The 23,375-nt window shown below is 41.3% G+C and overlaps 1 protein-coding gene across 1 annotated transcript in view; it reads right to left on the bottom strand.

The window, feature by feature from the left end:
* LOC311235920 (voltage-gated delayed rectifier potassium channel KCNH8-like) overlaps positions 1-23,375 on the bottom strand; it is a gene marked incomplete at its 3' end in the record, with an annotated part of 374,679 nt that overhangs the window by 217,851 nt on the left and 133,453 nt on the right. The window contains exon 7 of the mRNA XM_084323448.1: positions 18,347-18,721. Coding sequence (XP_084179574.1) covers positions 18,347-18,721 — 375 coding nt within the window. The remainder of the gene's footprint in view (positions 1-18,346; positions 18,722-23,375) is intronic.

The following is a 23,375-nucleotide window of genomic DNA, read 5'->3' as shown; positions in this document are numbered from 1 at the left end:
GGTATGTGTCATCCTCTCTTATGATGTGCCTTCCACCCAATAATATTAGGCTAAATTAAACATTAATTTCCATATCTGACAGTTAGTGCATGGCTGCAATGCCTTCAAATAGCATCGAGAGCTGTCCTCGCATCCTACATTTGGTGATTAGAAATTGTCACGGATGCAAGCACTATGACCTCACAAATATCGAACAAAACAAAACAACAACACTAATGGCAACTTGGCCTTTGCGGCAACTTGGTACAGGTATGGGCAGGGTCATAGTAGAAAAAAATTTAGGCAATAAATTAGATCTGAATATAAAGATATGAGAAAAAATAAACAGTGTAAACAATAATGATTATCTTAAAGGAAAACGCCAACATTTTGGGAAATTAGCTTATTTGCCATCTTCCCTGGAGTTAGACAAGAAGATACATACCCTTTTCTTCTCTGTGCGTGCAGTAGGCTTAGGGAACGCCCACACCGTTAGCGTAGCTTAGCTTCATCACTGGAAGTGGGGCAGTCCTTTACCCTGAAGTTCCCTACAGTCCCCTACAGTCACGAAATACACTCCAAATACAACTCCAAAACATTCCTGTAAACATGTTGTGACCTGTGTATTTACCACGTGGAGAAATAAAAAATAATTGAATTCGACAATTACGTTTTCTTTTTATATATATATATATTTTTTTTTGTATTTTTTTTTTTTGTATTTTTTTTTTTTATTATTTTTTAAACAAACACATAAACAAACATGACAACACAAGATTAGATATACAAGCATTAATTAACAGTGCACATCCAATGAAATCACCATTTAGATAAATGTCTTATACAAGATATACCCCTAATACCTGTTATCTAATACCCTACACACATATGCTCTTGCTCGCACCACCCCCCCCCCCCCCCCCCCCGGACCCCCCATTGGATAATCCATCCATTATCATTCGCTCCTAACCAGACACTACCATTATATGCTATCTTTTATTCTCTCCACCACTTCTAACCACATTGTCATTTTGGATTCATTGAGACCCAAAATTCTTGCTGTAGATATTTCTAGATAAATCACATCGAGATATGTAAGAATCCAGACCTTCCGGCAAATTTTTTCCGGTTGAAACCATCGTGATGCTATCAGCTTTTTAGCCGCTGTGATACCAGATAAAACCAATCTCTTTAGCTGTATAGGTACTGCACCAGTGATGCCACAGATTACTTGTAAAAGTAATCTGATTACTGATTACTGATTACTCCTTTAAAAAGTAATCTAAGTTACTTTACTGATTACTTGATTATCAGAGTAACTTAGTTACTTTGAAAGTAACTAGGTTACGAAGTCGTCGTCGTTCCCCCAACAGTTTTTTTTAAACGCTTTATTGAAAGTGCATAAATTGTTTTTAACTTGTTTCTCTGCACATAACGTAAATTGTTAAACTAGTGCTTCAGCTTCTGTACCATCAAGTATGGTAAAGCAACAGTCTATGATGCTCACAGCATTAGAGCAGCCAGCCAGTGGTTTTACAAAACCAGTGTATCACATCTAACAAATGCAGGCTGAACTATTATTTCAATTATATCAACTGTAACTATTAAATTGTTTTTATAAATGTCTCTCTATAAACATACAATCAGTCTCTCTTTAACATGTAAATTAACTGTAAATCTGGCAAATAAGAGCTTTTGCTCTGCCACCATCAACCCTCCTGTACCTAGTCGAAGCGTCGGCTAGTGTTGTGATTCCAGATGCTTTCAATGCAATTGGATGTGCTGTTTTTAGCGGTAGACAGTATTTTGTTTCCTCCGCCGTGAAGTAGTGACTGAGGCTACGTTTAGACAAGCGTTTTGGGGTGGAATTCTGAACAGAAACCGCAAAAGTCATCTTGCGGTTTCACTTTTAATTTTCGCCAAGCGTTTTGGGGTGGAATTCTCCGACTACGGAGCCCTGCTGTCACACGATTGAACCACCCTGCCTAGGAGGTGAAGTAAATTGACCAGCAGACACAGGTTTTGGGAAATGGCCCCCCTGAAAAGGATGCCTACCCCTGGACTCAACACGGTATTCCTCCACAAAGACGGACTTGTGTGTCAACACAAACTCATCAGCCAAGACAGCGGCGTCGCCTATCTTCAATACCTTACGCTCGTTTAGATGAGTGGAAACGGCATCAGGAACACATCTTTTAAATTCCTCTAGGAGAATCAACTGTCTAAGCTGCTCTCTTGACTCTGCTTTCTGAGAGGTGCACCACCTGTCAAACAGGTTCTCCTTCTCTTTTCCAAATTCAACATACGACTGTCCCTCCGACCTGCGATAGCCTCTAAAACGCTGACGATAGGCCTCTGGGACCAACTCATAAGCCCTCAATATGGAAGCCTTAACAAGCTCATAGTCAGCACTTTGTTCAAGGGACAGAGCAGTATACGCCCCCTGTGCCTTACAAACGAGAACACACTGCAGCAGCAGCGTCCAGGCCGTATTAGGCCACCTCAACGTGGTTGCCACCCGTTCAAAAAGGGGAAAATACCTATCCACATCCTTCTCAGAAAAAGGAGGCACCATCCTAATATTTCTGCCGACATCAAAACCGGAACGCGGCTCCGAATGCAGAGAACCCGCCTGCAAGGCAGCATGCTTATATTCAAGCTCCTTCAGCGCACGATCGTGCTCTCTCTCTCTCTTCCCTCCTCTCCTCTCTCTCTTCCCTCCTCTCCTCCTGTTGTAGCTGTTTTTCCTTAATCCTCTCCTCTTGCTGTCTCTCCTCTCTCCTCTCCTCTTGCTGTAGCTGTAGCTGTTTTTCCTTAAACCCTAACTCTAACTCTCTAAGCCTCCACTCACCCTCCGCCACACCAGATAGTAGCGGAGACACGTGAGACAAAAGAGGCTCCTCCACCCTCGCCACAAGCACCTGCTCCCTAACGAGTAAAGCCCTCAAAGCACTCAAGGCAGTTGGTTTCAAACGCTTCTCACTGGCAGTAAGCTCCACCTTGTAGTGCACAGCAAGCTCCAGAAGCTGTTCTTTGGAAAACCTCTCCAACACCTCATCAGAAGGGTGATCAACAAAATCCTTTATGGAAGCCATCCTTACTGCACCAGCGCCACAAACTGCTCACTTTAGAGTTACCAAAAGCTGCCAAAAGCACCCTAGCATACACACAATTTACCTGAAGAACCACTAAAGAACCACTGAAGAACCACTGAAGAACCACTGAAGAACCACGAAGAACAACTGAAGAACCACTAAAGAGCCACTAAAGAAACACTAAAGAACCACTGAAGAACCACGAAGAACCACTGAAGAACCATAAAGAACCACTGAAGAACCATGAAGAACCATGAACCATAAAGAACCACTGAAGCACGCTGAAGCACCGCTGAAGCACCACTGAAACACCCCTTGCTAGCGTTAGCATGCTAATGCTAACACTAATAACTATAAGGAGAGCAGTCAGTTTTTGTGCCTGTCCGCCTGTGTGTTCGGCGTGCGATCTGGTGGAGATGTGTGCTCTACTGAGCGCACCTTTCTAGTTTGCAAAAAATTCAACCACCCTGAAATAAGCAGATGTGTCATACGCGCAGGAGGTCAGGTGCTAACAGGTAGGCTGTCCAAACACAGAGTTACACTCAAAACAAAAAATTAAATACAACAAACAAATTCAAACAGGTGCCCCTTATAACCTGATATGACTACTTACAGCTTCTACATCTAAACTGCAGTCAAACGAAGAACTGCCAGGCCCACCACATGTCTACCCTAAAAAAAAACTACATCAGGCCCTAACACACTACCTGTATTTTCTGGCACCCTACCCTACCTACCCTGAAGCTAAAGCACTGTAGACCTAACCCTCTTCAACCACACCTGCTACCAGCCAAAGATCATATTGACCACCCACCCGTCAAGTATATGGTATGGTACAAGACAAGTAGATGGTACTAATCACTTCTATAACTGCCCCAGGAGTAAGTGGTACACAGGAAGCTGACAAACAACCAGAAAATAATGACACTACCTACATGTGGTGTCCACTAAACTATATATTTTAACAGCATACAAATAGTCATATCAAATCTAAAAAAATAAGGGCATACTCACCTGTTTAAAGACCGGCTCAAGCCCCCACGTTACACAACATGTAACGATCACTACCCACACTATAGCACCACGACACACCATGCAAAAAAAACAAAACAACAACAAACAAATTCTAGGGGTATTCGCTTTCCAAATTCACTCCCGGACGAGCGCCCAACTGTTACGACCCTGGCTCAAAGGGAAGCAACATTAGTGCACACAGACACCAAAAGACTATTCTAATTAAGATTACTAGCACAAACTAAAGATCAAAGTGGTGGAAAGGGAAAAAGACACTGCTTCAACCATCTCCTCTAGCTACTGTGACCGTGCATGTGTGAGTCAGGAAGTGCCTTTGAGCTGCCCGGCAGGTATCCAATCAGCAGCAATCAGCTAATTAGCAGCCATCAGCTGTACCACAGGCCAAAAAGCCTGGGACATAACACCCCCTAATACCGCCAATTGCATTAGTATGAACGACCAGCCAAGCTGGTAGCAACGCCGAGAGCTGGGCTCGAACCCAGCATCTCCTGCGTTGGTGACGAGTGCAATCTCCGCTACGCCACCTGACCGCCCCGACAATTACGTTTTCTAAGCAAATATATATTCAAGCTTGAGATGATCCTCTCTGTTGCAGAGTTTAAAACCTTGATCCCTTTGACAATCAAGTTGTATGTGTTTTAATTTATTTGTTATCCTTGCTTTTTGCCTTGTCTTGTTGTCTTATTGTTGTGATTTTATATGCTTTTAATTATTATTTTTTTGCTTATCTCTGTATGTACACTCAACGTGACTGTAAATGAGGGGAAACCTCGAGTTTAAATAAAGGTTTGAAATGAAACACTGTTGGGTCTACAGACCGGCCAGGTCCGGCTGCACTCATATTAGTATTTTTAGAACAGCTGTGACGCTGCACATTAACTGCACACTTCTTTTTGTTACCATTGTAGCTTTTTTCAAAGAGCCACCTGGTGTGATCCTAGCCCTTCCTGAAGCTCTGTAATCCAGCTTGGAAGAGCAGTGTCCATTTGTAGACTTCATCAAATGAATATAACTTACATATTAGTTACATAATGACTTGTCTTCTTCCCACCCTCCAGAACATTTACAACAAGCGGTGCAAGGGGAAGGCTAAGAGAATTATTAAGGACTCGAGCCACCCGAACAACTGCCTCTTTGAACTGCTGCGGTCAGGCAAGCGATACCGGAGTCTTAAGGCGAGCACAGAAAGACTCAGAAGAAGCTTCTATCCCCAGGCCATCAGGCTGCTAAACGAACAATAAACACTATGCAACAACCATCAAATGCACACAGCACACACACCCACACGCACACACTCACTTAAACAAACAACACACTGCAGCACCCACTCTCCACACTTTAGATCACACAAACACACTTTATATTTATTGATAAAGGATTTGCACTACAACTCGTACACCTACTGTAAATTGTACCTAAATTGCACCTCATCCCATTTCTGCCTTGCACTATATAGTATTGTATATTAGTACACTGCACAGTATTGTATATTATATGGTAACTCAGTTACGTCTATTCTGCATCGAACACTGTACATATGTCTATACTGAACACTGTGACCTCATTTTTTTTACTTCTAATTTACATGCTATACTATGTTATTTTATTTCATACTTATTTTGTCTTGCACAGTCTCTGGAGCGTAACAGTAAGAAGCATTTTGTATAAAATTATTCTGTACTTCTGTATGACAACTATTAAAGAAACTTGAAACTTGAGAAACTTGAACTTATCTTGAAACAATGTAAATAGTTTTTCATGTGTGTTGGATAAAATCTACCCCCCCCCCCCCCTGGTTCGCATTTCTGAAAGACATTATTTATTATTGTTCTGTCTCTTTTTTTTAACAAAGTTCTGTGAGATTCAATTTCCGTTTTGTTTTCCATTTAGTAGTGTAATGATATAACTAATTCAGTTATAATATCTTCAGAAGACATGTTCAACAGGGACCTGGCAGGGACAGTGTCTTCAACAGGGGCCTGGCAGGGACAGTGTCTTCAACAGGGGCCTGGCAGGGACAGTGACAGGGACCTGACAGGGACAGTGTCTTCAACAGGGGCCTGGCAGGGACAGTGTCTTCAACAGAGACCTGGCAGGGACAGTGTCTTCAACAGGGACCTGGTAGGGACAGTGTCTTCAGAAGACATGTTTAACAGGGACCTGGCAGGGACAGTGTCTTCAACAGGGACCTGGCAGGGACAGTGTCTTCAACAGGGGCCTGGCAGGGACAGTGTCTTCAACAGGGACCTGGCAGGGACAGTGTCTTCAACAGGGGCCTGGCAGGGACAGTGTCTTCAACAGGGGCCTGGTAGGGACAGTGTCTTCAGAAGACATGTTTAACAGGGACCTGACAGGGACAGTGTCTTCAACAGGGGCCTGGCAGGGACAGTGTCTTCAACAGGGGCCTGGCAGGGACAGTGTCTTCAACAGGGACCTGGTAGGGACAGTGTCTTCAGAAGACATGTTTAACAGGGACCTGACAGGGACAGTGTCTTCAACAGGGGCCTGGCAGGGACAGTGTCTTCAACAGGGACCTGGTAGGGACAGTGTCTTCAGAAGACATGTTTAACAGGGACCTGGCAGGGACAGTGTCTTCAACAGGGGCCTGGTAGGGACAGTGTCTTCAGAAGACATGTTTAACAGGGACCTGACAGGGACAGTGTCTTCAACAGGGGCTTGGCAGGGACAGTGTCTTCAACAGGGGCCTGGCAGGGACAGTGTCTTCAACAGGGACCTGGTAGGGATAGTGTCTTCAGAAGACATGTTTAGCAGGGACCTGACAGGGACAGTGTCTTCATGGAAAGCGAGACAGGAGGGTTCAGACAGCGAGTGACCTCCCTTGTTAAAGGGGTCAAGGCAGAGATGTATTAAAAAGGACATGTCATGATGTGTCACAGGGCAATTAACCGCACCCTGGCCTCTGCATGAGCAGTGGGAAAGGAAGAGACACTTGACCTTTGTGGTTAAAGATCCCTGGTAACGGCATTCAGTGCAATGTCTGCGATTTGACATATTTCTTTCCGAATGCGACAGACCTTTGGAGTGGGTGGTTGAATCCACTGACATCCTAAAGTATCCAGTATCGACAGATATTGGTTTTTCAATGATGCTGATACATATATTATTTAGAGAGCAGGGTGGCTGATGGCCGACATAATAATGCATGCTTTTTTTAATTATTATTAATTTAATTTAATTTAATTAATTTGAAAGATTTTTTATGAATTCGAATGACACATAAAAATACATTGGGTTATTTTCAGATCGTTAGTAGTATTTAAGGGAGAGCGGGGTATAGTATGTCAGAAGTGACAACATTCAACATATATTTAACGCTGGTCATGGTCTGATAAATGTTTTACAATCCCGAGAGAGAGAGAGAGAGAGAGAGAGAGAGAGAGAGAGAGAGAGAGAGAGAGAGAGAGAGAGAGAGAGAGAGAGAGAGAGAGAGAGAGAGAGAGAGAGAGAGTGGGGGCTGGGCGGAGTAACTTTAGGAGGGGGGGCTGGCTAGGAGTAATGTTAGTAGTGGGGGCTAGGTGGAGTAATGTTACTAGTGGGGGCGAGGGGGAGTAATGTTAGGAGTGGGGGCTAGGGGGAGTAACTTTAGTAGTGGAGGCTGGGGGGAGTAACTTTAGTAGTGGGGGCTGGGGGAAGTAACTTTAGTAGTGGGGGCTAGGGTGAGTAACTTTAGTAGTGGGGGCTAGGGTGAGTAACTTTAGTAGTGGGGGCTAGGGGAGTAACTTTAGTAGTGGGGGCTGGGGGAAGTAACTTTAGTAGTGGGGGCTAGGGGGAGTAACTTTAGTAGTGGGGGCTAGGGTGAGTAACTTTAGTAGTGGGGGCTAGGGGGAGTAACTTTAGTAGTGGGGGCTGGGGGGAGTAACTTTAATAATAGGGGCTAGGGGGAGTAACTTTAGTAGTGGGGGCTAGGGGGAGTAACTTTAGTAGTGGGGGCTAGGGGGAATAACTTTAGTAGTGGGGGCTGGGGGGAGTAACTTTAATAATAGGGGCTAGGGGGGGTAACTTTAGTAGTGGGTGCTAGGGGGAGTAACTTTAGTAGTGGGGGCTAGGGGGAGTAACTTTAGTAGTGGGGGCTAGGGGGAATAACTTTAGTAGTGGGGGCTGGGGGGGGAGTAACTTTAATAATAGGGGCTAGGGGGAGTAACTTTAGTAGTGGGGGCTAGAGCGAGTAACTTTAATAGTGGGGGCTAGGGGGAGTAACTTTAATAGGGGCTAGGGGGAGTAACTTTAGTAGTGGGGGCTAGAGCGAGTAACTTTAATAGTGGGGGCTAGGGCAGGGGTCGACAACCTGCGGCTCCAAGGCCGCATGCAGCTCTTTAGCCAATCAGCTGCGGCTCCCTGGCCCAAAAAAAAGTAATTTTTTTTATAATTTTTTTATTTTTCTCTTATTTTGGAGATCGATGTCATACTGTGACACTGAAATGAAAAAATATTTCATCAACTAAAATATACAGTACGTCACACCCCGCGCCTCTCCCTGCCGTCTGCAAGTGGCTAATCTTGAGTTTCCGACCCCCCAGTAAGCTAACCATGGATAAATCCAAAAAAAGGAAAGTCTGAGGAAAATAGAGGGTCTAATTCAGTGTGGACAGATTAATTTGCTTTCACAACTAACGATGCAGGCTTACCTGTATGCCTGATAAGGGGATGCAAAATTAGCTTTTAATTTTATTTGATAGATTTTCCACAAATAAGGGAAGGACTCAAATAGAGCTACATAGTTCAGGGTTTTATTTCAAAGTAGGTCTACAGATGCCAGTGTTTTTTCTCCTTTTCTGTGTTTTATTTCAAAGTAGGTCTACACATGGTAGTCTTTTTTCAAAGTGGACTACTTTTTATTTGATAAATGTTCCACAAATAAGGGAAAGACTCAAATATACCTGAATAGTTCAGGGTTTTATTTCAAAGACGGTCTACAGACAGACAGTGTTTTGTCTGCTCTTCTGTGTTTTATTTAAAAATAGGTCTGCACAGCCAGTATTTTTTCTCCTCTTCATAAGAGTTTGAGGTTTTCCTTTGTTATAACAGGTAAAAACAGCAATAAAAATTTTTTTCTTTTTGTTGCTTTATAATTCCATTAATGCAACAAACTGTGTGCTATAAGTATAATAAATCGCAAATTACTTTGGGTATGCAATTGTCAGCCGTTTTATGCTTATGTGGGGTATGCTTGGGGATATATAAAACGTTATACACTGTGTTATCTTCATTTTAAGGGTAAATAGGTTGTGCGGCTCCCTGAGCATTTTATTTTGTGGGAGGGGGGAAAGTGGCTCTTTTGATAGTAAAGGTTGCTGACCCCTGGGCTAGGGGGAGTAACTTTAGTAGTGGGGAATTGGGGGAGAAACTTTAGGAGGGGGGCTAGGAGGAGTAACTTTAGTAGTGGGGGCTAGGGGGAGTAACTTTAGGAAAGGGGGCTGATGACGCCCATAAAATAATCGTTCTAACCCTGAAAGCTAACTTACAGGTAGTTTCGCTTGTTGAAGGCTTGCTACAAATAAAATTCCCATTATATAACATACCGGAATCATTCTAATTATACAGACAGTAAATAATGTATATTATTAAGACTATGCAATTAAACATAATTGAGATTTGAAAGCTAAGAATACACACACACATGCACACACAGACACAATACCTGCTAATCTCTTTTAGCCACTTGCAATAATACTATTGCACATATTGTATATCTATCTAACTATGTTAAAAGTAAAAATAATATTGATTTTCCATCAGAACATTGAACACTGATCTCTCCACACGCACGCACGCACGCACGCATTATTATTATTATTTTTTATAAATTTTTTGTATCATTCCATTCGGGCTGTGGGGGGTGCTTAATGTCTGAAGGAGTCGACTGAAGGCTTCTTGTCCTCTGCAAAAGCATGCAATTGGGGGGGGGGGGGTCGCCAGATGATTTAAAAAGAAATATAAAAAAAATCAGGCCACTGAACTAGTTGCAGCAGCGCAATAGTTAGATAACCTAGGTGGGGATCACTGCAACTCACACAAGTTGGAGAACTATATCTCTCTCTCTCTCTCTCTCTCTCTCTCTCTCTCTCTCTCTCTCTCTCTCTTGCTCTCACACACACACACACAAAAGGAGCCAAATGTGATTGGTGGAGGCGGGACCCTTACAAAAAACTGTTGTTGCTAATCATTGACACATGCTAGCCTGTTTTTTAACAATAATTTGTGATGCCATCACAAACACTGGCATTTAAAGGGTACAAATAAAAAAGGGCCTGCACCAGAATGCAGGAAATGAAGTCTTTGTAACAAGAAATGTCCTGGTGGGGGACCCCCAGACCCCCTGCTTAAAAAGTGGCCTGACTGGGGCTATATTTTGCACTATATTTCCTGGCCTGAATGATTTCCCCAGTCCGGCCCTGGTTAAAAGCCTCCAATGCTTATTAGTGTGTGTGCGTTTGAACGTGTGCATGTTTCAACCATACATTTCCATTTATAAAAAAATAATAATAATAATATTTCCATTTATAAAAAAATAATAATAATAATTTTTTTTTAGTGTTTTTACCTCCTATAATAGTGGCGGTCGCGGCTCTCTGACCCCGTTATTTTTGGGTCGCGGCCTGAAAAGTTTGGGAACCCCTGGTCTAGTGTGTTCATTAGATGGGTGAAATCCTCTTTCAGTGCCTCTGTGCCTGTTTTCTTAGGCAGTTAGCCTCTGGTATGTGTGCCATTAGCGTTAGCCACGCTTCTAGGCCTCTTTTATTTTGGAAAGAATGATACAAAAAAAGATTATAATATATATATTTTTTTACTAAGAGGTTGGCAGTCGACTACGGCTCCTTTCGATCGATTAGTCGACTATTCGACTAATAGGGGTCAGCCCTACTTTAAACACATAATAAAAGGTCACTAGGAAAGGAAAAAGGTCACTTTAAAGGGAAAAATACATAACTGGATGTTTTTGTATAGTACAGTATAGGAGTGTATAGGATAGCATAGTGACATAGAGTATAACTGTATATTGTATAGTAGTGTACATAGGACCCATTACCTTTTGTATTTTATCTTAGTATCATGTCTATTTTATTTCTATTATTATTTGTATTTGTTTGCACAATCGAAGCGGGCATGGCCACCTTCATTTCACTATATGTCTTGTGTATGTATGTGATGACTAAACCTCTTGAAACTTGATTTTGTCATGGTTTTCTTGCATTCTGTGCATAGAGCATAAAAGTCCAGACATAGGGATATAATTCAAAGAACAGGCCTGAGAGGTTCATTGTAAAATGCAATCTCAATACATTGAGGCCCCAAGAGATTAAGCTTCATAAAGCCAACATTATATTTTATGTTTTGTCAGGTAATCAATGTAATATGTTTTGTGTGGTAATTACACACAACATTCTGTTTCATATTTACACTGTCCTCTCAAAATAACATAACACATTCAAACATAAAATCATTGTACAATCAGAATAAAACAATACTTCCATGCACATTGTACAAGCAACAACACCAAAACCAAGAATAATAATGACAGTAAAGATAGTAATTTTTCTGTCTACATGAATGAAGCTCCACAGAAGTGGAGAGGTGACAGAGGTCCCAACTCTCACCTACTGTACCACCACACAAATGCCCTAATTTGGAGAATTTCTTTTAAGTATATCATAAAATGATTTATTTCTGTAAAATCGCTGTTGAACCTTGTCTTACTGGTAATATGTGTTAGATGTAATGGCAGTTTGTTCCAGTTTGACATAGCTCTATACATTACAGTTTTCTTTAATTAATTCGTTTTGGGTAGTGGAAGCGTGAATTTTTCCATAGCTCAGGGTAGGGATGCCGCGGTTACCGCATTATCGCGGTATCGCTATCATGTCACGCCAGTGGCGGCTGCTGACCCGCCCTGCTCTAGATTTCTAAACGACAGTGTAAGTACTGTTTATACTAATCTGTTGGACTTCTTATAGCTTTTCGTTAACTTTTATGACCGTCTATAGTGTTTGTGAGATGTTTTCCAGAGATTCTGGTCATATTTTCCATCAAAAAGCTTGTTTTGAAAAGTACCGGTGTGTGCTAGTATCTTCACCCCAGCTGGAGTGCATTAGCTGCTGAGCTAACGCATGGCTAAGGTGAACACAGTTGACGTATTTATTTTGCAAATGCAGTGTTTTCAAATAGCCACATTGCTGTATTTAGTGTATTCATTAGTGGGTCATATTCGTATATGTAACATATTTCATTTTATCAACCTAGAATTGACGACAAGCCCTAGCTGCTGGACGCTAGCTCCATGCTAGCGCCGATGCTACCAACACCGGCTGAGAGCCAGGAAGAGCCAGGAAGAGCCACGCTACTTGCCATGGGAAAGATGCTTCTAGGATGGCAGAGAGTATGGAGGAAGACAAGGCTCTATGAAGAGAATGGGGTAAGTTTGAAGGAAATGTTTAACACACACATGAAAGTTTTATAATTACCATCACAATATGTAAAAAAAAATTAATAATTTTTTTATCTAATCTAGTTTCAGTAATTAATTAATAACTTTTGAACAATAGATGCTATTTCTAATCTGTCAGCTGTTCTATATTGCCAACAAGATTGTCTACATTCCATTCATTATACATAAATCATTAGCAAGGAAAGTTAATTTAATTAATTTTTATGTTCCAAGTTTAATTTCAACAAGTTCAAGTGCAACTACATATGAACCATAATAATAAAAATTATGATGATAATCACACACTTATTTTATATCATTGGAACGCCCTAGTTGTTAGCTTTAAAATGGCACCAACCTTTGAAATACCCAGTAACTAATAATCTTCAAACCAATGCAATATCATGTTCAGGGATTTTCGGATAGACCTAGGAGAGTTTTAATAAAAGAAAAATCGTCATAACTATGAATCGATATTGCGATTTTGTTTCGATTAATTGCCCAGCCCTACTGTTAGCTTGGTGATCATCATTGTGATGTGTGTGTGTGTGTGTGTGTGTGTGTGTGTGTGTGTGTGTGTGTGTGTGTGTGTGTGTGTGTGTGTGTGTGTGTGTGTGTGTGTGTGTGTGTGTGTGTGTGTGTGTGTGTGTGTGTGTGTGTGTGTGTAAATGAATTAACCTAAATATGTAGTTTGACTGATAGATACACAAAATGGGTTTATTTATGTTGATTTAATTTGGTTGTGTTGATGTTTCCATTTTTGCAAAATGGGTATATTCTGTTTGGTTTTACACAATAAGTCTATCGGTGTGTTGTGTGTGTGTAGGGGCAGGTATATATAAGAATTCTTCTTCTTCCTGTTCCTTTCGGCCATGGGATTTGGTGAATTATATGAATATGTACTGTTGGACTGTGGTAATTCCATGTACGAATAAATAAATAAATGATGATGATGATGATGATGATGATGATGATGATGATGATGATGATGATGATGATGATGTTTTTTTTTTTTTTTTTTTTTTTGCATTCATCTAAAAATGTTTGGACCTTATGGTGTTCTTGTTCTGTTCTTGACTTATTGTTATGTTTTCTTCTTGACTTGTTTAAAGAAGACCTGTACGGCCCATGGGGACATTAACGTGTGTTGTCGGGCCTTATAAATAAATTTGATTTGATTTGATTTGATTTATGATGATGATGTAATATAAGCTAAGCTAAAGGTAGCTAACAAATTGGATAGCTACTGTTAGCATACAAGCTTTTACAAACACTGTACTTACTTTTTCATCCACAACTTTTTTTCTGATCCAGATGCATAAGTCCTCTCCATGTTGCTGATTTATACTTCGGTCCTTTGGTGCAAAGTTTCATTTAGCCTACAGTGCTACTGCCTACAAAGTAATGTTACTGACTGGGCGCTCCAAGCCCTCTCAAAACAGGAAATAGGAAATAGGAAATGGTGTTCTCTGATTGGTGTAAAAAAAATTTTCAGAACTGTCAATCATTCAAGCCCCATTCAAATGTATGAGTGAGGTTTAGGTCGCTTTCACACAGGGGCTGTTTGGTCCGGACTTTCGGACCAGAATTCGATAGTCCGGTTTTTCGGGTCTGTGTGAATGCGCGTCGAACTCGGTTCGCGGACCAAACAGTCGAACTCTGGTCCGCCTGAAAACGTAGGTCTCGGTTCGGCTTCATCGAACCAAACGCGAACCAAATATAGGAAGTGATTATTATTACCACTGCTCGCAGCACTCACTGCAAAACAAGCACACTGCATCTAATCTCTCTATCTCTCTATCTATCTCTCTATCTCTCTATCTCTCTATCTATCTCTCTATCTATCTCTCTATCTATCTCTCTATCTATCTATCTATCTATCTATCTATCTATCTCTCTATCTATCTATCTATCTATCTATCTATCTATCTATCTATCTATCTATCTATCTATCTATCTATCTATCTATCTATCTATCTATCTATCTATCTATCTATCTATCTATCTATCTATCTATCTATCTATCTATCTATCTATCTATCTATCTATCTATCTATCTATCTATCTATCTATCTATCTATCTATCTATATATCTGTGCATCTTGGGAAGAAGGAAGAAAAAACGCGGCTTATTATTATTACCGAGGCGCGCGGCTTATTATATTATTAATAAAACAGCTACTTGTGGGCACTCATAAAAACACCGTGGTCTACAAGTTGTTTAGCGAGAGGATGGTGGTAATGTGCTTCAATAGAACAATGGATCAATGCCATGTCAAAACTCTGCTCCGCTGATCTGGAGGACTCGCAGTCCACACAGACACACACACGCGCGCGCGCACACACGGGATCCCAGCCACACACACATTTCCACTGTCCAATAGACAAGCGCCCTTTTCGACCGCGTGACATTGTTCAGAAGGTCTCGGTCCGCCTGACAGATATCTGTGTGAAAGCAGGCGAACCAAATGAAGAATGCAACAATGTTGCAACTTCACCCCCAGAACCGCACCGAGTCCACCAAAACTATATGTGAAAGCGACCTTAGTCTCACTACCCGCCTTTTTTAAACTCAAATACCCTATTTTGATTGGATAATTAGATTCTTAAGCCCAACCTGTGCACCTATTTTAGCACTGAGTGATTGACATCTGGCCTTTACTGCAGTTATGGGATCAGGCCGGATCAGAGAGCTCAGAGCTGTCACTTGGACATTTTTGAAGAAGAAAAAAAATTCACTGGCATTGTTTTTTTCACAGAGGAAAACGTTTCTAATAAAAAAAAAAATAATAATAATAAAAATAAAAAAATATATATATATATTAATAATATTTTTTTTTTCTTTCTGTATATTACTCTTTCTGTATATTACTAGTGAAGCACTGCCTCACTAGTAGTCATGCAATAACCTCCACTGTGTCACACCCACCGCACAGTCAAGCTCATTACCGCATCACCGGCTGTTTTTTTTTATTATTATTTCTTTTATAATAATAATAATAATTATAGTTGTGTATAGCCTATTTTCTTCACGCCATGTGTTTGAAAGTTTCCACTCGCAGTAACAGTTGCGCAGTTAACATTCTGATCGAACCCCAGAACATGCTTTGCTGCTAGCCTGCTACTGAAAGTTTTCGCTTAGAATCTGCAAAAGAAAACATGGATCTTGTAGCGAAACCCAATCAAAGGGCATTCCGATGCCGTAAATGCTGCCGTTTTGATCCCGAAAGAAGACGGAGTGGTCACGGTTAGCGAGGACAGGTAAGTTCTGGTTCTGTTCTGGAGCAGTAGATATGCCATATTGTGTGTGTGTGTGTGTGTGTGTGTGTGTGTGTGTGTGTGTGTGTGTGTGTGTGTGTGTGTGTGTGGTGTGTGTGTGTGTGTGGTGTGTGGTGTGTGGTGTGTGGTGTGTGGTGTGTGGTGTGTGGTGTGTGTGTGTGTGCGTGTGTGTGTGTGTGTGTGTGTGTGTGTGTGTGTGTGTGTGTGTGTGTGTGTGTGTGTGTGTGTGTGTGTGTGTGTGCGCGTGTGCGCAAGTTGGCTCTGTCTATTTGCTGGGTATAAACTCGGGTCTGTAACAGGTTGGTAGAAAGCTAAAATGTACTCCTGGGCCGTATTATGGTATGTGTTGAAGGATAGCCAGCTACACATAACGTTAGGGATTAAACGGTTGGCTATCTAATGTAACGATAGGGCTGAGTGAGCAGTTTAACTCCTGAGTAAGCCCCATCTATTAACCGGATCCATCACTAGCTTTAGCTGGTGTTAATTTGCTGGCCACCGGGTCGAACAAACGATTCCATGACGTTATTATCTGTTATGCAGATAGATAGGACACAGTCAATTAATTCCTAGTTGGTTATTGAACCAAGCGTTTGGTTAACATTAGCTACCGCGACCATGCAGTTTCAAGAACAACAGTTTCAACCAGCTGTTTTCAACCAATATTCCTGCTGCAAAGTCGTAATGACAACACTGGAATAAAGATAGACATTTAATGTTAGACTAGAGGCTATAAAGAATAGACTACTACAGAAATAAATGCAGTTTAGTTAGTTAGTTAGTTAGTTTAGTTAGGAACCAATTATTTTAACATTAAATATATATATATATTTGTATGGCGGTTACCGCTGCGGTTTGAATGGCTTCGCTAATTTGTGCGGTAAGGAAAAAATCAATACCGCGGCAGCTCCAGCTCAGGGGTGTAGAAAGTACCCAGAAGTAAAAACTTTCTTTTATTACAAGGGATAGACCAGGGGTCTCAAACTCATTCCATTGTGGGCCAAGTTTCCATTTGATGTGAAATTATTCTTCTGATAGCAGGTGTTTAATCAAAGAACCCCGTAGTCTTGCACAAGGACCAATCAGCATGGGTATGGGCGGGTCATTTTCAATTGATGGGGATTTGATTGGCTGTTTTAAAATAAAGAGCGGCCGCAGGATTAATAACGTTAAAGTTAGTTCGGCCAGAGAAACAAATATACAAATTAAAATAGTTGGACCTGCAAGATTTGTACTTTGTACTTTGTAGGTCTGCATTTTAAATGTAAGGAGTAAAACGTATGTTTTTTTTCCTCTGAAATGAAATTGAGTAAAAGTACAAATCCCCCAAAACAGTACTTAAGTATTGTAACGAAGTACAATGACTCAAGTACTTTACACCCCTGAGTACGTATCATCTGTGTATCCCTTTCACTGCCGCACTACCAAACGGTTAACCCTTTCACCGCGACAATAGACAGACGGTTAACCCTTTCACTGCCACACAACAGCATGTTAACCCTTTCACTCCCGCACTACCAAACGGTTAACCCTTTCACCGCGACAATACACAGACGGTTAACCCTTTCACTGTCACACAACATCATGTTAACCCTTTCACTGCCGCACTACCAAATGGTTAACCCTTTCACCGCGACAATACACAGACGGTTAACCCTTTCACTGCCACACAAAAGCATGTTAACCCTTTCACTGCCGCACTACAGCAGGTTAACCTTTTACTATCACACTACCGACGGGTAACCGCACTCTCTGCACTATGGGAGATCGGGCGTTTTGCTCTTCTGCTCCCAGTCTGTGGAATGCTCTCCTTGACTACCTTAGAGCACCACAGACTGTGGATGCTTTCAAGAAAGGCCTCAAAACTCACCTTTTTAGTAGAGCTTTCTGTTGACTTTTTATCAAATGTTTTACTCCACATATTTTATGTTCTTTTACCAATTTCTTTTATCAGTTTTATTTATTCTATGTTTCTTTATGTTATTCTATGTTTAGTCTTGCCTATTCTTTTATGCCTTCTTCCTTTATTCTTGCTACTGTAGTTATTATGTTCTTTTAACTGTAGCACTTTGAGATTTGCCCCGCAATTGTAAAGCGCATTACAAATAAAATCTATTATTATTATTATTATTATTATTATTATTATTATTATTATTATTATTATTATTATTATTATTATTATTATTATTATTATTATTATTATTATTATTATTATTATTATTATTATTATTATTATTATTATTATTATTATTATTATTATTATTATTATTATTATTATTATTATTATTATTATTATTATTATTATTATTATTATTATTATTATTATTATTATTATTATTATTATTATTATTATTATTATTATTATTATTATTATTATTATTATTATTATTATTATTATTATTATTATTATTATTATTATTATTATTATTATTATTATTATTATTATTATTATTAGTGTGGCAGTGAAAGGGGTATACCACCGTGCCGCCCGTGCCATGTGAGAGACGACGCTCACCTCCGACCAGCATGGTGCAGATGGAGAAGATCTTCTCCGCGTCGGTGTTGGCCGAGACGTTGCCAAAGCCCACGCTGGTCAGGCTGCTCAGCGCGAAGTAGAGCGACGTCACGTAGGAGCTCCTCACCGACGGCCCGCCGCCCAGCGCCGTCCTCTGGGCTGCCCTGCTGCCGCCGCTGGCGTTCCACTGCAGGGCCGAACCCAGTGCGCCCACTACTGGGCCGACCAGCGGGTCCGACTCGACCGAGGCGTTCCACTGGTTGTAGCCGGCCGGCCCGTCTGCCATGGTCGGATCAGAGCCTCCTCCGAGCAGGGAGGTCAGGGGGGACAGGAAGTAAGGGGTCCCCAGACGCTTGGCCAGTTCGTGCAGCCAGCCTGATGGCAGAGAGAGAGAGAGGGAGAGAGAGGGAGAGAGAGAGAGAGAGGGAGAGGGAAAGAGAGGGAGAGAGAGAGAGAGAGAGAGGGGGAAAGAGAGAGAGAGAGAGAGAGCGAGAGAGAGAGAGAGAGAGAGAGAGAGAGAGAGAGAGAGAGAGAGACAGTTGGAAAATAGTGCACCGTCATATCAGCATAATGGGAATGTCTGTGATTGTTTTGGTGACCTTTACTAGAGTGCTTCATTAGCAGTGGTGACGAGACTGGAGCACACTGAAAGGCCATAGTAATTACCATGTGTGTGCGTGTGTGTGCGTGTGCGTGTGTGCGTGTGTGTGTGTGTGTGTGCGTGTGTGTGTGTGTGTGTGTGTGTGTGTGTGTGTGTGTGTGTGTGTGCGTGCGTGTGTGTGTGTGTGTGTGTGTGTGTGTGTGTGTGTGCGTGCATGTGTGTGGGTGTGTATTGAGGGAGCTGTCCGCAAGACAGAGTATACCCACCGATGTATTTTGAGACTGCATGTTGTTTGTCTTTGGTCATGTGTGTGTGTGGCACGAGTGTGTGCGTGTGCCTGCCTGTTTCTGTGTGTGTTTGTGTGTGCACGCTTGTGTGTGTGTGCGCTTGAGAGTGTCCGTACGCCCATATGGGCCGTGACTGCCCTTCAATCTCTGTTCCGCCTTGTCCTCTTCACTCACTTCATGAGGATAACCCCCATTGCCACACACACACACACACACACACACACACACACACACACACACACACACACACACACACACACACACACACACACACACACACACACACACACACACACACACACACACACACACACACACACACACACACACACACACACACACACACACACACACACACACACACACACACACACACACACACACACACACACACACACACACACACACACACACACACACACACACACACACACACACACACACACACACACACAGAGCGGTGATCTTCCGATCATGAGTCCGGAGCTCTACTCATGTAGCCACGCTGGCGTACGGAATGTGGGATATGTAGTTGGTTAGTAATTCTGACTCTCCTTTTGGTAAGTGCCTGGGGGTTCAAAGAAGATATGACTCATCGCCTCGTCACTATAAGTGAAACTACTAAGGCTGAAACGATATGCCATTTGGAAGAATAGATAAATCGGGACAAAATTATCGATAAATATCGTTTTTTTTTAATTTATTTAATAAAAAAAAATTTATTATTCTTTTTCTGTATGTATCGCTTTACATACGTTGCAAACAACAAATGTATTGCCCCCCAACTTCTAGAAATGTTGCCACACTTCAGACGGCATCTTCCTGATCACTACTGGCAGCGCGCTCAGCACGACTTACGATGAATTGGAAATACGATGAATTGGAAATGGGGGACCCTGGTGTAAACAAGACGAAAGTCTTTCTCTGGTCTGCATCCCCTTAACAATTGTATGTATTGAGCTGTACTGCACTGTACCCATTCTGCAATCTGTTAATAAAGTTTTCATTCATTCATTCATTCACTCGCTGTCGTGGGCCAACTACAGCATCGCAAAAACTACAGTGAGTGCACACCCTAACCCTAACCCTAACCCTAAATCTAACCATAACCCTAACCCTAACCCTAACCCTAAATCTAACCAGTGTTCGAATTATGTGGGGGCCAATGGGGGCTCAGCCCCCATAGATAGAGTCTGAGCCCCCATAGTCAACAGCACCTGTGGAGGTCTCTCAAAAAATGTATATTCCATTTTTTTTTATATATATATTTTTTCAATGTACGAATTAGTATTATTTATGTTACCTAAATAAATTGTTAATAGATAATATTTTTCTTTTCAGTTTTTAAAATAACTAATGTAATTAATGTTGTGGAATAGGCTGCGTTTCACCTCCAAGCCGCTATGCGTCGCCCATGAGCCTGTCTAATGCTACTCCAACCCATTTGGTGAAGAAGAAGCAGCCAGCTTAACGTTATGTAAACAGGAGGCTGCCCATGGTCCTCATGTCCTGCAACTGCGACTCAAGTAAAAAGTAAACAGTACACCACATGCCGCCGAAAAAAAGGCTTAACCCGCCACAAGGCTGTACAAGGCTGGACAGCTTCGTCTTTATAAAAAGGCCAAAGACTAGTCAAAGACTTTGACTAATGCTGTTAGCGCAGCAGCTAGCAGCGCTACTGAAGTTGACAGTGCTAGTAGTGTTAGTTCTGCTCCTGTGCTACAGTAGTAGTGTTACCGCGGCTGCCACTGCCAGACCAGAGTCTCCACCTGGACTGCGCTGCTGCTCAACCACCACAATGCTGGGGACCGAGTCAGTGGACCTTTTGGAAAACTAAATACAGCTGGTTATTTGCCAAGGAGGTAAATTGAGGTAAATGCTGCTGTTAAGTGCCATACAACTATTTATTTTCCATTCGATTTTTTTGTTAGTTTTTGATTTATAAGTGCAGAGACAAATACATTTTCATTCAAGTTCATACATTTGGTCTCATTTTTCAAATTAAATAGTTGTATTTGATCAGATGCAAAATGCAAATAAGTAAATATGGCATTATATATCAGAGGTGAGTAAGAAAATTAAAAAATATTGATGGTTAAGAATGAGACTGAATAATGACATCACACAATAGTCTAATGATTAGACTGTTGTGTGATGTGATTGATTGATTGATTGATTGATTGATTGATTGATTGATTGATTGAAAACTGTAACAGATTGCAGAATGGGTACAGTACAGTACAGCTCAATACACACAATTGTTAAGGGGATGCAGACCAGAGAAAGTCTTTCATCTTGTTTACATCAGGGTCCCCCATTTTAAATTTATAATGACATAACATACAGATATACAGATATATATCATGACGTTAATGACATGCATGACATACAGATATACAGTACTGTTACAATTTGTGACATACAATATATACAAATATACAGTACTGTTAAACAGAGATCCTAACATATATACATACGAGGGGGAGGAAACTGTACATTAGGAGGGGGTGGGAGGGGGGCTTTGGACATTTACGGGGGCCAGTTTCATTAGTATTAGACTCTAATCCTAATGAGATATTCCTCTAAATATGACTTCAAAAAACGGCCACAATTTGAGGAAAAAAATTGTAAAAAAAAAGGGGGCCCCCATAGCTCTCAGGTGATAACTCGAACCCTGAATCTAACCATAAACCTAACCCTAACACAAACGGGAATATAAGGGGTTACAATTCGGAAATCTTTGGAATCTTTGATAGATATATTGAGTTAGGTTCATAGTGGTATTCATAAAAAAAGAATTGGAATGAAATATTAGAAAATATTGTATTTTATGACCTTGAACATGATGCAATATTTTCATGCACTGATGTGCCAACTCTGTCAGTTACCTAGGGAGGCAAGAGTGTTAAATGGGAACTCACAGACCTTTAATCTTCTGTGAGAGAAGCCTGTTTCACTACCTAACATCACATTACAGACTATACGCATATGCAGAATCAACTAAATGCATAAAAAAGGTATAAACACAATGTATATATGAGTATGAGATGAGCAGTGCAGTCTAGGACCGCCACTGTCCAGGGTCCTGAATTGCCAGTTGCTCGAAATTGACCCTGCATTCGACGCAAATTGGAAACTTAACGTAGGTTTGGGTTATATAATAAAAGATTTTCTCCATTAGAGAGATCTAACATGCTTCTGTGTGCCAAACATGTAGAAAAGAAAAGCGCTTTTATTTCTGACATATTTTGTGTAACTTTTGCTACCAGATTTGAGCATCAGGGAATCAAATCATACCTATACCCTGATTTATACTGATATCTGCCTTATATCCAATACTAGCATCTAGGGCCAGCCCAAGCTTCTATGGGACTCTAAGCAGATTTTGGTTCAGGGGCCCCCAACAGGGCACATAACGTTTTTTTGCTGTTCTGTCTGGCACTACCTCTTAACAGGCCATTTCTTTACTTGAACTTGAGGACTGCATACTTTTTTTGCAACGCTTATCTTTATACTGCATGGAGTTACTAATGCAAAAAAGGAAAATCACTTTTAGTGCTAATGAAATAGAGTAACATAGGTCTGAACTTGAGTTGAACTTGAAGTTGTGTACTCACATGTTTCTGTAGTGGTTGCAATAATAAAAAAAAAATAGGTAAGGGCGGCTGGGTGGCGCAGCGGACATTGCGCTCGTCACCAACGCAAGAGACACCGAGTTCAAATCCGGCTGTCGGTGTTGCCTCCGGCTTGGGCCGGCCGTCATACTGGCTCAATTGGCAGAGTCAGCGGGTGGAAGTCGATGGGTGGTGTGACAACCCCCACTCTACCTGCAATGGGGAGTCTACTGATTCAAAGAGCATGGTAGAGTGGGTAGGTTGTTACCCCAATTTGAATCACCTGGGCAGTGCAGAGAGCTGCCTGCACACACAGTATATATGTTTCCTCTGTCTAACCCTTTTGTCTGCTTTTCCCATCTCCCAGGACAGGTTGTATCAACACAACTGCGAATCCTTTCTGTTGTATATTCAATTAGTGTTTGTTTAGATAGGTTTAAATAAATTATTTTGTTAACTTGTGGACTCCCTATTTGTGACATACCTCTTGTTTGTGACAGTGGTAATCTGGACGTTGTGGACAGCGA

The sequence above is a fragment of the Notolepis coatsorum genome, assembly GCF_963971535.1.
Source record: "Notolepis coatsorum genome assembly, chromosome: 1".
NCBI lineage: Eukaryota > Metazoa > Chordata > Actinopteri > Aulopiformes > Paralepididae > Notolepis > Notolepis coatsorum.
The sequence above is the reverse complement of the archived record's forward strand: the minus strand, read 5'-3'. Positions and strand labels throughout refer to the sequence as shown.